Source organism: Geotrypetes seraphini, chromosome 10, assembly GCF_902459505.1.
Source record: "Geotrypetes seraphini chromosome 10, aGeoSer1.1, whole genome shotgun sequence".
In the NCBI taxonomy this organism is placed as follows: domain Eukaryota; kingdom Metazoa; phylum Chordata; class Amphibia; order Gymnophiona; family Dermophiidae; genus Geotrypetes; species Geotrypetes seraphini.
This window is the reverse complement of record NC_047093.1, coordinates 62,755,145-62,772,076: the sequence shown is the minus strand read 5'-3', so window position 1 is coordinate 62,772,076 and position 16,932 is coordinate 62,755,145. Positions and strand designations below refer to the sequence as shown.

General features: G+C 44.4%; 1 protein-coding gene across 1 annotated transcript in view; it reads right to left on the bottom strand.

The window, feature by feature from the left end:
* The window catches only part of CCDC187 (coiled-coil domain containing 187), a 151,801-nt gene that overhangs the window by 90,214 nt on the left and 44,655 nt on the right, over nucleotides 1–16,932 (bottom strand). Inside the window, exons 12-14 of the mRNA XM_033962263.1 lie at nucleotides 16,102–16,204; nucleotides 10,566–10,723; nucleotides 476–573 (exon numbers count right to left, since the gene is read on the bottom strand). Of these exons, the coding sequence (XP_033818154.1) occupies nucleotides 476–573; nucleotides 10,566–10,723; nucleotides 16,102–16,204 (359 nt within the window). The remainder of the gene's footprint in view (nucleotides 1–475; nucleotides 574–10,565; nucleotides 10,724–16,101; nucleotides 16,205–16,932) is intronic.

Below are 16,932 nucleotides of genomic sequence, written 5' to 3'. Positions count from 1 at the left end.
TTAGTCTTAGTAGTTTGCCGGTCCACGAAATAATTATTTTATTTCTGCCGGTCCACAGGTGTAAAAAGGTTGAAGAACACTGGTATAGTATACGTAGTGGCCGTGGATCGAGGCATCCAGAAGTGCGCCGACGTCTACGTGATGATGTCACGCACATGCGCAAAGGCCCTCTAGATAGGCCCTTAACCGCCAGCAGGGGGTGCCAGCAGGGAAGACACGCGGAGAGGAGAGGCGCTGGTGCCAGCTGATTGCCTATGGGACGTGCCTCTCACCACGAGGAGCACGTCCTGTAGGCAGTCAGCCAGCACCAGCACCTCTCCTCCTCCCTAGCATCTCGCAGTACACATCAAATCGCAGGAGGCACACTAGTGTGCCACTGCACACAGTTTGCGATACACTGATCTATACAGCATTTCTTATTTATACCCATATACTGTGTCCCTTTCCAAATCAAATGGCATTAAGACACACATACCTTCAGTCTTTTGATTAGATCAAGGCTTCTTTGTTGTACACTATGCAAACAGTTGCTATATTTCTTTTCAGGATATATGTAGTTTTCATCACTGCTACCTGTCAAAAGATTAAAAAAAAAAAAAGACAATCATAAAGTATAATGAATAACAGATGATATCTCTGTGGCACATAAGAATAGATATACTGTGACATCTAATCCAGTATCCTACTCTCAACTGTGGTCAATCCAGATCACAAGCACTTGATAGAATCTGAAGCAGTAGCAAGATTCCATTCTTCCAGCTCCAGAGACAAGCAGTGGCTTTCCCCATGACTATGTTTTTCTTCAGGAGCTTGTCCAAACTATTTTTAGACCCAGACACGTCAACTGCCGTTACCTTACCCTTCGCCAATGAGTTCCAGAGCTTAATTATTTGTTGAGTTAAACATATTTTTTCTTATTTGTTTTAGAAGTATTACCATGTACCTTCACTGATTATCCCTTTGTCTTTGTTTACTCTTTCAAAAAGTACAATCAATTCATGTTTATCCATTTTACGCCACTTAGGATTTTGTGGCCCTCTTATCATATCCCCTTTCAGTCATTTCTTCTCCAAGTTGATGAGTTAACCTTTAAAGCCTTTCCTCATATGAGCGGAGTTACATCCTCTTAATCATTTTGGTTGCCCTTCGATCTTTTTCTAATTCCACTATATCTTTTTTGAGATACGGTGACTAGGTCGTACTATGAAGCAATACAGAGGCAATGTGGAGAGGCATTTTTCAGAAGGACATCTAAGTGCTAAAAGAATCATCTAGCATAAAAACATCTCCCCTAAACATCTTACAACCATATTCGAACAAAAAAAGCCTTTGGGGTTTCCTGTTCAAAAATACATGAGAAGGATCAGGAAGCGACATCAGAGGGAGAGCAAAGGCTGACACAAACAGCAGCTAGGAGATGCAGCTCACTGCCAGTGAATATTGCTACTCTTTGGGTACTAGTGACTTGGATTGGCAACCGTGAGAACAGGAACTCATGGCAGCCATTTAATGACGGCTTTGTACGGGGCAGGAGCATAGGACGATCGATCCTGCCCCGCGTCACCACTAGACCACCAGATAAGATCTGGGGAAGGTCCAGGATGCAGCATTTCTGTTGGGAAAAAAAAAATCGTGAATAACTGAAACCACGGATTCGGACAGAGAAGTGTAGGTGATAAAATGTGCATGGTTGACAGCTGGATGATATTCTTGACAGTTAGACTGCATGGGCTAATTAATTTTATCTGCCACTGTATACACTATCAGTTGGTATCTATTATAATTATCAGTTATATTGATAGTAAAATCAATACACAAATTGTAATTGTTGTTTTATGTACGTTATATTATTGTGAACCACTTAGAAATATATGAATAGGTGGATTACAAATATTAAATTAAGTGAAATATAATGCTATCAAGAGTGTTATCTTACAAAAGTGAAACACAGTTTTTAGGGTTCTCATACACATTAAAATCCAGCAGTAGTAATAACTCCAGATACTAAAATACAACTTTAGAACCAAAATGTTATGACTTGTCTGTTTGATCCTAAAATATTACCAGCCTATTAGGTTAAAATGAAAACACAAGAATAACTAAATTGGGTCAGACCAATGGTCTCCCTAGTACAGTATCCTGGTCCAATGTGCAATACTTTGCATTTGTCCACATTAAATTTCATTTGCCATTTGAATGCCCAGTGTTCTAATTTCCTAAGGTTTTCCTGCAGTTTTTCACAGTTCCCATGTGTTTTAATAACTTTGAATAGTTTTGTGTTATCTGCAAATTTAATCATCTCATTTGTCATTCCAATTTCCAGATCATTTATTAATGTGTTAAATAGCACCAGTCCCGATACAGAGCCCTGCGGCACTCCACTATTTACCCTCCTCCATTCAGAAAAATGGCCTTTAATCTTACCCTGTTTTCTGTCCAAGAATGAATTCCTAATCCACAACAGAACATTGCCTCCTATCCAGTGGCATAGTAAGGGAGGGGGGGCTGTCTGCCCCAGGGGCCCTCTTGGTGTAAGCACCTGTAACCGTCCTCCTCCACTCTTTCCCACCCACCCCTGCCATGTGCGTTTGCCCCTTTCCTTCCCTTGAACCGCTTTAATTTTCCATGAGCAGTATCATGAACTTGCTGCCCGCATCAGTGTCAGCTCTCTCTGACATCACTTCCGGGTCCCGCACCTAGGAAGTGATGTCAGAGGGAGAGCCGACACAATGCAGGCAGCAAGTTTGGAATGCTACTCATGCTGGGAAAGTGATAGAAGTATGGGGGAAGGGCACCACTGCCCCAAGCGCCACTCACCCTCGCTACGCCACTGCTCATATCCCATGACTTTTGTAATTTTCTCAGGAGTCTTTCAAGAGGCACTTTGTTCAAGGTTTTCTGAAAATCCAGAGATACTACATCAGCTGGCTCACCTTTAACCATATGTTGATTCGAGTTTCCTTGTCCTGACCTCTCTCAACTCATAGCATGACACATTCTTTTCACATCTGATCACAATGTAAACATTGGCTTCTTGCAAAATGAATTACTCACCAGGCCAAGAGACCAGCAAATATGATCTCTGATCGTTCACTGCCCTGCATTCTACCATATTGGAAAATGTGAGGTTGTACATAGAGGGACAAGGATCTTTAGATATTTCACTTCCTTTTACTATGAATCCCCCCCCCCCCCCCCACACCACCCCTGCGCCATCCTCTGGAACAAATACAATCACAACAGACACCGAAAACAAACAAACCCTAAACCCTTCAACAACCCACTACCTACAAAATGCTCAACAAAACCAAAAACAAACAAAATCTACATCCCCTGCATGTATGTTAACGCTCGATCAGTGGTAAACAAGCTTTTCATCCTAAATGACCTAATCACATCTAAGGATATTGCTCTGACATTCATCACAAAAACATGGCTGAAAGACCTCGAAAGCCCAGAACTCCCACACCTCTGCCCACAGGGTCACAACATTCTTCATCTTCCCAGAAAGCTCAAACGAGGAGGCGGCCTGACAATAATCTACAAAAACTCATATGCCGTCGCCGAGGCAGATTTAAGCTCTCAACCCGACCTAGAATACATCACCTGCAAGCTCGAAAGTAAGAACAACCTTGCACACAAGAACATGGGAATTCTACTCTACAGACCCCCTAGCACTAATTCAGACTCCATCACAAAAATGATGGAAATAATAACAAATCTCACTTGCCAACATGGCAAACTACTCATACTCGGTGATATCAACCTATCCCTTGAATCAGTAGAAAATAAAGAAGTCACTAAATTCAAGACCCTACTTGAAGACTGCCAAATCACAATCATACCCTCAGGTCCCATCCACGAAAAAGGCCATACCTTAGGCCTGTTTGCATTCTCCCCCCCAAAAAAAAAAATCTAGTCAATAGAGCCAAATGGTCCCCTGTCCCATGGACAGATCACTTTCTCCTAGAATTCTGCTTAAACCTAACTGACAAAGACCTGAACTCCAAAGATATCAAAGACATAAGACTAGTCTGCAGGAAAACAAGACCTGATTTCTTCTGGAACACGGTGTCACAATCTCTCCCTCCTCCACGAATAACACCACCTCAATGATAAGCAACTGGAACAAAATCATAACCAATACCCTAGATACCATAACCCCCCTCCACTCGCGCATAGTAAAATCAAACCAAACTTCGCCCTGGTTTACGGAGTCCTTAAGACTAGACAAACAACTATGCAGAAGTCTAGAGAGGAAATGGAGTTAAAGCAAGACACCAGAACACAGAACACAATGGAGAGCAGCTATAAATCAATATAAGGACAATATATCTGAAACCAAGAAAAACTACTATGCCAGTAAACTATACCATTAACCCACTTGCTGGCCAAGTAACTAAAAGAGTCTTTTCAGTGTCACTGGTTGATAGGTGATAAAGTTGAAATGCCTAGACATGGCATAAAAGTAGCACAGAGCAATAAAAGAGCCTGAACATGGTCAGGCAGAGATTCAGGGCTGGATTCTCAAAACTCACCATTCCAGCTGATTTAGTATGACAGTATCTTACAGCCCAGTTACCAGAATGGCTCACCGTGGTCTATCCCTGAACTTCCTAGCAGCCTCAGACTCTGCCATGTAAATATAATACAATGAGGTCATTACTATTAAAACGGTAGTAACGTGAGCTCATTAACAAGCATTCCGGGCAATTCTCTATCATTGCTGGGTGATTCTCCAAGCGAAGTACTGGCTTTTAATGATCAAAAATTACCGGCTAGTACAGAGGTGCCGGTACTGTGAAAAGTACGTCTCAGGCGTATGTTTCTGGCTATGGCTCATGATAAAAAATTTTACAACACACTATTCACATAAATTAAAGTAATATAGTGATGGGGAAAAAAAAAATCTCAAACGCGCACGTCTCAAGAGCACGTATTAGAGGCATGTATTAAAGGTGTGTCTTATACGTGCTTGTTGAAAGCCGACGATTGTACCTCCCCTCCCTTTCCCTCCATCCAATAGCACTTGCACACCTATGGTTAACATGACATAGAGTTGCTGGTAGTTCTCCACCCCCACCCCCATCCATCCATGCTTCTTTCCATGGACTATTCTGCGCATGTGCTGATTGCTATCACCAGCGACTGATCCCATTGAATTTGATGGCCCTTTGCAAACCTCTGTGAACCTCATTTGCATGTGTAGTTCTTCGAGAATGCCTTGTATTTTATGAATATTAGATTTATGGCTGCTACAGCGACCTATCGGATATACAAAGCAAAAAAAATTGACCACGCAACTCCCTTTCTAATAAAATCCCATTGGTTGCCAATACTCATAGAATCGCATACAAAATCTTACTTCTCACGTTCAAAACAAAAATCTTTCATTCCTCAAGATTCATGGACAGGTTGATGATTCCACATTGCGCCTCCAGAACACTTATCTATTAACCAACATCTCCTAACTACTTCCTCCTTACGTCATCTTTTCTATGACACCACACGCAAAAATATCTTTTCAGGGACCGCGCCAACCTTATGGAATTCACTACCACTGAATCTCTAGGAAGAAATCTCTATAGACAAATTTAAATTCAGCATAAAGATGTTCTTGTTTATGTTCAAATGATTTTTATTGTTTCAACAAAAACATGCTAACACAATTAGTAGCATAAATCGTAAAATAACAGTGCAAACATAGCCCCCCCCTCCCCTCCCTCCCCTCCCCACCCCGAGAGTCCAAAGCCATACCAAGGGCTGAAAGTCTGAGTTTATCCTAAAGATTTAAAAGTCTGCTGCGTGCATGTGGTGTAAGGTCCTGCCAGAAGCGTTCCCAGGTCTGACTAAATTTCCAACCCAGTCCACGATCTAATTCTCCGACCTGTCGCCGCTCCAACGTTGCATGGATTATCATCAGAGATCGCCATTGTGCATAGGACAGGATGTTTTTGTTTAAAGATGCTTACAATCTGTAACACCTAGACCCAGTGGCGTACCAAGAGAGGGGGGCAATCCGCCCTGTGTGCAAGCCATGATGGGGGTGTTCCCGGCCTTGGATTCATGGTCCAGGAACTTTCCTTCTCACGGCCCAGTCCCCGTGGCCCAGCATGTTTCCAGCCTTCTCACCTGTCTGGTTCGATGGCCATTTTCCTTCCGTGAAACTGTAAAAACTGCCGACCTTGGCAGTGATTCAGCTACATCGCCCGCAGCTCTCCTTCCTGCTTTCCACGTCTGCCAATGATGCAACTTTCTGTTTCCGCCTGGGTGGATTGCGGCAGAGGAAGACACGGAAAGCAAGAAGGAGCTTAGTGTGATTCTATAAAATAACATAAGAATTGCTGCTGCTGGGTCAGACCAGTGGTCCATCATGCTCATCAGTCCGCTCCCGTGGCGGCCTTTAGGTCAAGGACCAGTGCCCTAACTGAGTCTAGCTCACCTGCGTACGTTCTGGTTTAGCAGGAACTTGTCTAACTTTGTCTTGAATCCTTGGAGGATGTTTTCCCCTATAACAGCCTCCGGAAGAGCGTTCCAGTGTTCCACCACTCTCTGGGTGAAGAAGAACTTCCTTAGATATGTGCACCTTATAGAATTGCTCTTAGCACCAGCTTATGTCATAACTTCTAGGGGCTCCCATTTAGGCCAAGGAAAACCAGGCCTAAATATCTGCACATAACTTGCGCATGGATCAGACCTATTCTATATCAGTGCACAAAACTTTTAGAAACACCCATAATCTACCCATTCTTCTTCACCCAGAGAGTGGTGGATCACTGGAACACTCTTCCGGAGGCTGTTATAGGGGAAAACATCCTCCAAGGATTCAAGACAAAGTTAGACAAGTTTCTGCTAAACCAGAACGTACGCAGGTGAGCTAGACTCAGTTACGGCACTGGTCCTTGACCTAAAAGCCACCACGGGAGCGGACTGCTGAGCACGATGGACCACTGGTCTGACCCAGCAGCAGCAATTCTTATGTTCTTTTATAGAATCACATTGAGCTGAGTATTAGCAATTTAAACAACTAGGAGCTTCTCTGGGCCATTTAAATCATTTTGAATATCAGGTAGACTTGCTTTTCAAGCAAAAATTATCATACAAAACAAAGCAAGTACATTTTCTCTAAGCAGTCTGAAAGTAAAAGCACGCTTACAGTTTTCTCTTTGAGAACTGATAAAAAGTCTTGGATAAAGGTACTTTGCAGTTACTGTACCTGCTGTGCTTTGGAAATTGACCCCGTTCGCCCAGCCATGTGCAGGTTACATGCTTTGCTGGTGATGTCATATTGAATGACAGCAATGGGAATCAAATGACAGCAATGGGAGTGAACCTTGTCCTCAAGCTTTCACAGGAGTGCTCTACTAGTTTGCCCACTGGGCTGCAACTGGAGAGAAGCCTTCTGGGGTGAAGGTTTAAAACTCCCCACGGACTTGCTCTGTGACCTCAAGCAAGTCCATTTTGTCTCTCTCGGACGCTGTTGAAATTCTAACATTAGTTCACCTTTCCCTATATGCACTGGGGAACCACAAGTACAAGGGGGCACTCAGAGAAATTAAAAGGGGGCAGGTTTAAAACAAACGCTAGGAAGTTCTTTTTTACCCAGAGGGTGGTGGACACGTGGAACGCGCTTCCTGAGGCCGTGATAGGACAAAGCACGTTACAGGGCTTCAAAGAAGGTTTGGATAGGTTCCTAAACCATAAGGGGATCGAGGGGTACAGATAGGAGTTGAGGTAGGTTATAGGAATAGTCAGGGACCATAGCACAGGTAATAGACCTAGAGGGCCGCCGCGGGAGCGGACCGCTGGGCGGGATGAACCTCTGATCTGACCCGGCGGAGGCAAATTCTTATGTTCTTAACTAGATTTTTATACATTGTAAGTTCAGAGGCTTCCAGCTCTCCAACTAATATCTTTCCTTTTAAACATGCCAACATCCAAATGGCCAGTGGATTTCTGTTATATCAAATAGCAACAATCTAACACAAAGTTTTGCTGTACTATGTTGAGGAGAAAGCACCTAGCATAAAGACACTTGCAAAAATAGAACTAACTTGTTTTAGAAAACAAATCTTTCCAAACCTGGATCAATAGCTGCTGAATTGTAAGTTTCATTCTCCAGATGCTTATTGTGGACTGTATTTATAATTAACTGACCATCCAAAAACAACAAAGATAAAAATATGCGATCGGGTCCTTCTCATTCCTGAAGAATAATCCTGTCTCTGGGACCTGACTCCTCCCTTATGACAGCTCCTCTGTATATTACTTTATATGTAAAAGGTGATGTCATGTTTACTTATTATAATAATGTCTTGGCTAAATAAAGCTTACCTGCTGATCAGGGAAAACTCATCAAACAAGTTCCCTATTTACAGGGCTTAATTTACAGACAATAAAAGAAGTTGAACTATGGAGTCAGGGAGGGGTGGGCACAACAGGAAAAAGGGGAACAGTTCTCTACTCTGCTCCACATACACCCCCCCCCCCCCCCCGCCACTCATCTTCCCTGCGGACTACCTGGAAGGGAGGGGCTGAAGCCAAACACACCCTGCGCTCTAAAAGCCTGAAAAGAAATAGCCTCGCTGAAGGGATGCAAATTTCAGGCAACCAACTGATGTGGATAAACTGGGGGGAGGGGGAGTTGCACTTTGAAAGTTGACCTCAAAGGGGGGAGAGGGGGGAGTCCTAGTAACTCAAACCGTTACTGAACTGACCATATGGTTCAAAACTATGCTTTTGGTTTTGCTGGTAGGGAAATTTAAGTAACTATAGAGAAACTTACCTTTATCTTTCATGTCCACAAGGTGGTACCTTTTCTGGTGAAGACATGGAACAAGAAAGCTATGAATTAGGAGTTGTGATGATCAGAATCTCTTGGTGGCTCTTAGGCCCTCAGGTCTGCTAGAATAATTATCCACAAAGTTGGATGCTTTGAAATTAGCTGAAAAATTCCACTGTCCGGCCGATAATGCTATTTAACCAGCAAGGAATAGCTCCTGTCCAGTTAAAAAGCAGTTAAGCACTAATACTTAGTGGATAGCCAGCTATGTCACACAACTAGCTGGCTATCTGCAAAATTTAAAGCGCTAGCCAGCTATGTTTAGTGGTCAAATCGGACTGTGTAAATGCGTAGCTGGTCTATCTTTGACTGCTATAAACTTGGCTGACCAGCAAGCTAGGTTTATAGCAGCCCCCCCCCCCCAAAAAAAAACAACAACCCTGGATATTCAAGCGCCGGTCACTGGAAATGGCCCAGCTTTGAATATCCAGGCTCAGTGCTGACCACGGAAGTAGAGAATGACACGGGGACAAATCTGTCCCTGTTCCCATGAGATCCCAATATTCCCGTCCCCGCGAGTTCTGTCCATGTCCCATTTCTGCTAGCTCTGCCTTAACCACACAAGCCTCGTACGCTTATGATTTTAAAGTGTTCAAGGCTTGTGCAGATGAGGACAGAGCTTAGGCATTGGTGGAATGAGGCATTATGACGTCACAATCTGAGCTCTAGAATGTTGCTACTTATGATTTTAAAGTGTTCAAGGCTTGTGCAGATGAGGACAGAGCTTGCAGGAATGGGGCAGAGACAGGGAGAGAGTTTGCAGGGACAGGACAGGGTTAGAGATTTCCCACATATCATTCTCTACACGGAAGTCAGTGCAGCTAACTCCCATGGTCTGAATATCAGCCCCAATATATTTTGATTACCTGTCCAGTATGAAGGAGCCCGAGAGCTTGTCTTGAAGGGCGGAGATTAACACGGGGCTGGGAGGCCCTGGTGTTACATGCAGGCAAAGTAGGGAAGGGGGGGGTGGAGGAAAACCGTTAAATAGAAGGAATTGTAAAGAAGAAGGGGAGGGGTTCGCGCCAAAAGGAGAGGCTGGGATTGGATAGCGTAGGAAAAGGGGCGTTTTTATATAGGGTTTTTTAGAACGAGCCTTGGAGGACTAAATTCGTTACAGGTCCTCCAAGGCAGAATTTTGTCCCACCCTCCCTCCCTTTGGTGAGGTTTTAGTGACATGGGTGGCGGGTCTCCCGAGCTACTGGGTGCTGGGGCTCATCCGGCGATGAGCGGTGGGCCGGCTGGGAGCCGTGCCTTGGGGTCAGGTGACCCGGGTTAAAGGGGCATGAGGTCATGCCACCCCTCAGACACTTGCTGTTGGTGGCGGGGTTGGGGGCAAAGGTACTGTTTACACAGGGTAGCTCGGGAGGAGCTTGCTGAGGTTGATTGTTAATTGAGGTTCAATATGTTAATGATGTTAATTTATGCAAGTTAATTTATTGGTTAATGTGATATAATAAAGAGCTGCGGCTATTTACCACAATAAGGTGTTTTGTTTTATTAAGGTGGGGTGCAGAGAAAAGGAGGGATAATGACAACAGAAGGGACTATCCAGATCCCGATGTTAATCTCTAAAACATTCTGAAAAGCCCATTTATTTATTTATAAACCGCACTGTCTTACGATTCTAGGCATATATGCCTGCCAGCATCTCAAAATAATTCAAAGTGCAGTACCTGCTAGAGACTTAAGTTCTTTATTTCTCTGCTGCATTCAGCCTTACCTAATTTGTCGTTGGTGTCTTTTCCTTTTCCAGATCCTTCCAGTTTCAGGGAATACAGTTTGGTCCCAGGAGAAGATTTAATACCTTCAGGATCCTTGGATTCTCCAGATGCATCAGTTTTCCATTGGTCTCTATGTCTTACTCTTCCTTCCTGAGGACTACCATCAAAAGAACACGTCACGCAGGTAGGACATGGGGCAATTCTATAAAGGTTTTTCAGCTTGTAAATGCCTCTTTTAAAATCATGTTTTTTATTTAATCATAGTTAATATATTTCCTTTTGTGCCAGGCATATCAAAGTGGTTTATATAAAGTAGAGGAATAGCCTAGGTTTTTTTTGGGGGGGAGGGATTTATGATTCAACAATTTTTTAATTGATTGACAGCACAATGAAACAGATGAAAACAAGACTTTCCAACTAGTGCCAACCATGGTTTTACAGTATAACAAACTCCCCCACCCCACCCCACCCCCAATCACAAGCAGACAAGAAAAATAATAATACCCCACCAACTCCCATCCCCTCCTTTCAAATTACACAAAACCTCCATCCCCTCCTAGTAATCCCTACCTCCCTCCCCAGTACCCAACCTCAACACGCCCCTCCCCCGAAACCTACCTCCCAATGAGAAAGAACCCATGCATACCCACAATGCCAAATTATAACTCATTCAGCAAAATGCTGCAGGATAGCCTAGTTATTAGAACACTGGGCTAATAAATGGAAGCCTGGTTCAAATCCTGCTGCTGCTCCTTGCAATCTTAGACACGCCATTTTACCCTCGGTTGCCTCGGGTAAAAAAACTTGGGTCCCCTTTTCAGAAAGCCGTGGTAGCAAGTCCTGGTGCAGCAAATATGACACAGTCCATAGGAATTGAATGGGCTGCATCGTATTTGCCTTCGTGTACGAAGGTTCCAACTGAAGAAAGAATAGAAGTGAATTCCGGAGCAGTGGTGCCATATAGAAAAAGGCACTGGTGGGGCTGCTGACCTGTAATATTTTGGGAAGAGCAAGCAGACAAGGTGGGGCGAAGGGAATAATGAGGAAATCTAAGAAGAATGGATTTCCAGTGTAAAGAGATCTATGCACCAAGGTCAGAATCTTATACAGGATTCTACATTAGACTGGAAGCCGGTGATATTCAAAAAGCAGGGGATGACATGGCTGAATTTCCATTCACATATACAACAAAAGTGGAATGAAACTGGGTTTAAACTAATCAATTCAATCGCACTGATAGAAGAAGGTGAAACTTCAGACCATATTGCTACGTCTCATAACAACCAATGGCTATTTGACAAATGCAATGTTAACGATTTCAATCATTGCTCCGCCCCCTAGTGATCTGTTCTTGTTGCTACTGTTCATAGAGTCACAGATCCCCTGCCTCTCATTTGTCCCACTACTTTTTGCAAAAGATTTAGGCAAAATCTGTGCATTTAGCAGCTTACAGCATACAGTCTTTTACTACGGCAAGCTAGCCAATATAGCACGTACTAAATATTAGCACGCGAGAAAGGTAGGGGAGGATTATTGGGGTGGGCAGACTTGGTGGGCCGTGGCCCTTATCTGCCGTCTATTTCTATGTTTCTATGTTAAATGCTAATGTTTCTATATTTCTATGTTAAATGCTAATGCGTCCATTATATTCTATGGACGTGTTAGCATTTAGTGCACACTAATATTTAGCGTGCACTAAACCGGCTACCGTGCCTTATTAAAGACCCCCATACAGAGGGAAAAGCCATTTCTCAATGAAATATGTAGAAAAGAAAGACTGGCTTCCCTCAGCGCTACATCAAAGTGAAAGTGGTGGATTTTGCTACCTATGCAGGTAAGTGCTAATACTCGCATGTGTAGATGGTGGAGCCTGCAAAACTCCACATGCAAGGGGAGTCAATTAAGGAGCTGTTTGCTGCAATTTTGAAAACCATAAAGATAAGCATAATTGCTCCCTCCCCCCAAAAAATACCCTCCAAACGGAAGGTCCAAATAAGCAGGTGTGAGAGCTGTATTAGAAATTATAAGATAAGAGACTCAGTCATCATCTACTATAATAAAATGCTAAGCGCGCATGCGCACTCTTACCGCCGTGTTCCCTGATCCCTGATCTGTCGGGCTGTGGTCGGCAGAGTGCACATGCGCGCTAAGGCGCATGAAAGGCGGTGCAGAGCGGCGGCTGCCGGGAGGATGGCTTTGCGGAGCGGCGCTGGCGGTGGCTGCCGGGAGAAGGGCTTCAAGACGCTGAGGGTCGGCCGCTGCTCCCGTGAGGATCGCGGCCGGCTCCTTTCCAGGTTGCATTTCATCCTCTTCTCTTCACCTGCACCTGCCCAATTGAACCTCACTCTCTTTTTTCACCTCACCATCCCTCTACCTGCCACACTTTCGCTGCCCATACACCATCTGCTCAGCATGCTCTCTCTCTCTTTCTAATGATAGAGCTTTGGGCTTCTCGGCAGTTTGAGGGTGAGTCTACCGTTCAGTCACGGGGTGGGGGGGGGGGGGTATTCAGCTTCTCCAGCAGCCTCATGCCTTCACTGTGTGCATTTTTAAAAGTTTGTGAGCCACCACATCGCACGACCTTCCTGATGCATGAGGACAGCAGAAAATTCCAGCCCATGAATTTTAGAAAAGCTTACGATGCCTGCCTTCAAGGTAGACAGATGGTTCCAGAGCATTTCAGGTCTTTTGCTTCTCCTAAAATTCTAGCAAACTAGAGACCACTCAGTTCTCACCGCCCGGGCATTGGGAATAAGTTTCTGTCGTGCGCTCTGGTGCTGTTCCAAAAAAAAACTTTAAAAAAACATAGGAGCTGCTCCCGTGAGGATCGCGGCCGGCTGTACCAAACTTTGCAGGCCGCACAGCACCTCAGTAGAACGTTTCCTCTGACATACGCGACTGCGTCAGAGGGAACATACTTCCGAGGGGCAGAGCGGCCTATGAGGACCGTTGAAACAGGTAAGTGGTGCTGCTGGAGCAAGGAAGAGTTGCTACTAGACCAGGGGAGTAGAGAAGAGGGACAGGGGGAGCAAGGAAGAGGTGCTACTGGGCCGGGAGAGCAATGAAGAGGGACAGAGGGAGCAGGGAAGAGGTGCTGCTGGACAGGGAAGTGGAGTGGGGAGGGAAATGCTGCTGGTGAGAAAAGGGGGCTCAGGCTGAAAGGGAACAGATGGGAGAAGGGAGCTGGGGAGTTAAAATGGGTTTGGAGCTGGGGCTGAAAATAGGGGGCATGTGAGGGAAGCAGGCTTTACTAGCACCTGTTAATGTAATGGGCTAAAACACTAGTCTAAATATATTTAGAATAGAAGAATAGGGATACAGACATTTAACCACTGAAAATGCAAAAAAAATCAAGTAAGCTGAATAGTACTCTTTGATGGAATATAGTATGCACGATATACAAATATAAGACTAATAGGGGCTCATTTTCAAAGCACTTAGACTTACAAAATTCCATAGATTACTATAGAACTTTGTAAGTCTAAGAGCTTATCTGCCCAAAAATTCATCAAACATAAAACCATACACTATGGGGCTCATAATAATTTTTAAAAGTCCAAAAACCGGCCTAAGTCGGTACTTGGACGATCAAAAAGATAGGTCGTCCAAGTATCAATAATCAAAACTGATTTTAGACGTATCTAAAAATAGCTTAGGCCTTTTCAGTGCTGCTTTAAGCACAGAGTGAAAAGGGGCATTTTTGGAGGAGTGGATAGAGCAGGATGTGGACTGACCTAGACTTAGTCGTCCGGCAGCCATAACCTAAAAAGTTTGACAGGTTGCCAGACGGAACTTATACGTTTTGACTCAGACAAAGTCAAAACAGGCATAAGTTCCGGATCCGGCTGCTGAGCTGATCATGACTGCCACAATCAGCTCAGTGGCCCAGGCAACCCATAATGATTGTGGCATGAGAGATCTCCAATATCTCCTGCTGCCACCTGCTGCAACCCCCCCCCCCCCCCTCCTTGACACACTGCGGCAGGAGAGATGCCCAGTCTCTCCTGCTTGAACCCCCTGAACCGACGCACTCTTCACCGGCAGGAGGAATGCCCAGTCCCTCCTGCTGGACATACATCCCACCCCCAAAGTACTCTTCACTGGCAGGAAGAATGCCCAGTGCCTCCTGCCAGACATCTCCCCCACCCCTCGGACCTCCCTGCACCCCCTCCAGATAGGCCCTGAACTGCCAATAGGGGGTGTCAGCAGGGAAGATGCGCAAAGAGAAGGAGAGGCCTTGATGCCGGCTGATTGCCTACGGTATGTGCCTCTCACTAAGAGAGGCACATCCTGTAGGCAGTCAGCCGACGCTGGCGCCTCTCCTCCTCCCTAGGTGGGTTCATTATTAAGATACATTTGTTAACTAAGGGGAAACAGTGCACACATTTACCACCTGCTCTTCGATATGCACATGCTAGAATTTCAAAACTCTTCCCTAACCCCACTGCTGGTAATGCCTCCACTCATTCTCAGTATCTATCTCCAAATGGCCTCACCTCCAAGTCCTCCTCAGAGGACCATAAGTATTTCCATTGCGACGTTCACATTTCCTTCCATTTGCACAGTGACAACAGCATCTTCTTCAGCTGAAGAGCAAACTGCCCTTCCTTAGAAGCCACTTCTACACTTGTAAAAGCAGTACTTGACTCTGCTGACCTCTGTGCGGGATGGCTGATCCTTAAAAAGCAGTTCAACTCCCATCTCACTCAGGAAGCAGATGCCCTAATGAAGGCTGAGCCAAGATTTCTTAACCTCAGAGCAGGACACCGACCATTAAGCTACCCAGTTGAGAAGGACCAAAGGATCTCATATCCTGCCGAGCAGTCGGTTTTCTGAGAGTGGGTAGGGAAAGGGGAGGATCAAGATATACCCCAAATAGAATTAAATGTCCATCTCTGAATAATTTTGCCACTTTCTGAATATAACAATTCTACCATAAAATCACCGCCCACAAACACAGGATATCATTATCATGTTGCTAGAACTCGAATACGAGTCAATGGCACTTGACATAACCATAAAATCAAGTATACAAGATAGAGTGGGATCAGATTTGAAGATCACTGTTACAGAGCGCTAATCCGAGACTGCTCCCCGGCATTTTCCCAGATTTTGAGAGTACATCAGCTGGTGCATCCATTACGTTCTGTGGATGCAAATATTTGGAATGAGTAAATTTGGGGAAAGTGCATTTTGCAGAGATAAGGGTAGCCTGCAGTTAAGGGACCAAGGGGTGTGGGAAACGTCTGCCAAGGTATTTGCGTCTTGCTACTACTTCGACCCAATTAAAGGTTGTTGCAGACCCATCTTATTAGCTGGATTGACAGCTTTTCAGTTCATTTTTGTTTCTTAGGTTGAATTTTGTAGTAGTGTATGTATACAGTTTTTAAATGGATATTTTATTGTGATTTGCCTAGTATGTAGGCAGAATATAAATATAAACAAATAACCCAGAATTGCATATTATATTTATGCAAATGTTTTCTGTATGTACAATGAAAATTTCCTTGGAAATAATGTCTGACAGTACTTCACCTTCTGCTGAAGAGCCCATAATGTGGGCTGGTTGCTGTAATTCCCTGTTTTTCAGCTTCCTGTATGAGTGTCGCCTTCCACGAGTGCATTGTCCCCGCTGAATCTTTATAACAGAAAGCAAAAGACATAAGTATACTACCCACAGAAAACATTTGCCCCCTCGTTTACAAAGGTGCGCTAAGCTTTTTAGCGCACGCTAAACACGCTGAGGCATGCATGTTATCCTATGGATGCGTTAGCAGTTAGCGCACACGATTTAGCGTGCGCTAAATCCGCACTAAAACGCTTAGCGCGCCTTTGTAAAAGAGGGCCTTAATTGGAGAAGCTTTCCTATTTCTTTTTTTCTGTTTTTGATTACCTACTGTTTTTGATTACCCCACAGAGCTGGAAAATTATAGATTATCTTTTACTTTTGGAACCCGCCTCCCTTTCCCCAGCAAAAGCCTGAAAAAAAAATAAAAAGTTGCCCAGCTGGTGGCATGTAATTTGGATATTTTTTTTTTTTTTTTTGCTTTGCTTTCATACACTCAAACAATGGTGTTATTGGTTATGCAGTCATTTATTCCACAATTAGACAGGTGTACTAAGGCTCTCTTCTGCTGCTACCTGCACCTTTCAGTACCTGTGAAATGGCAGTAAGGAAGGGGAGGAGTTAGTTCCTCTCCCCTAATGTTTTTCCCAGGTCTCAGGGCCAGCTCAAGGGATTGTATTGCGCTGAGCCAACTTTTGCACCTGCACCCCCACCCCTGCAATATAGTGTCTCTCTCCTCCCCTCCCCCCCCCCTGTGATCCAGTATCACCCCTCTCTCTCAAGTCTTCCCCCCTGTTGGA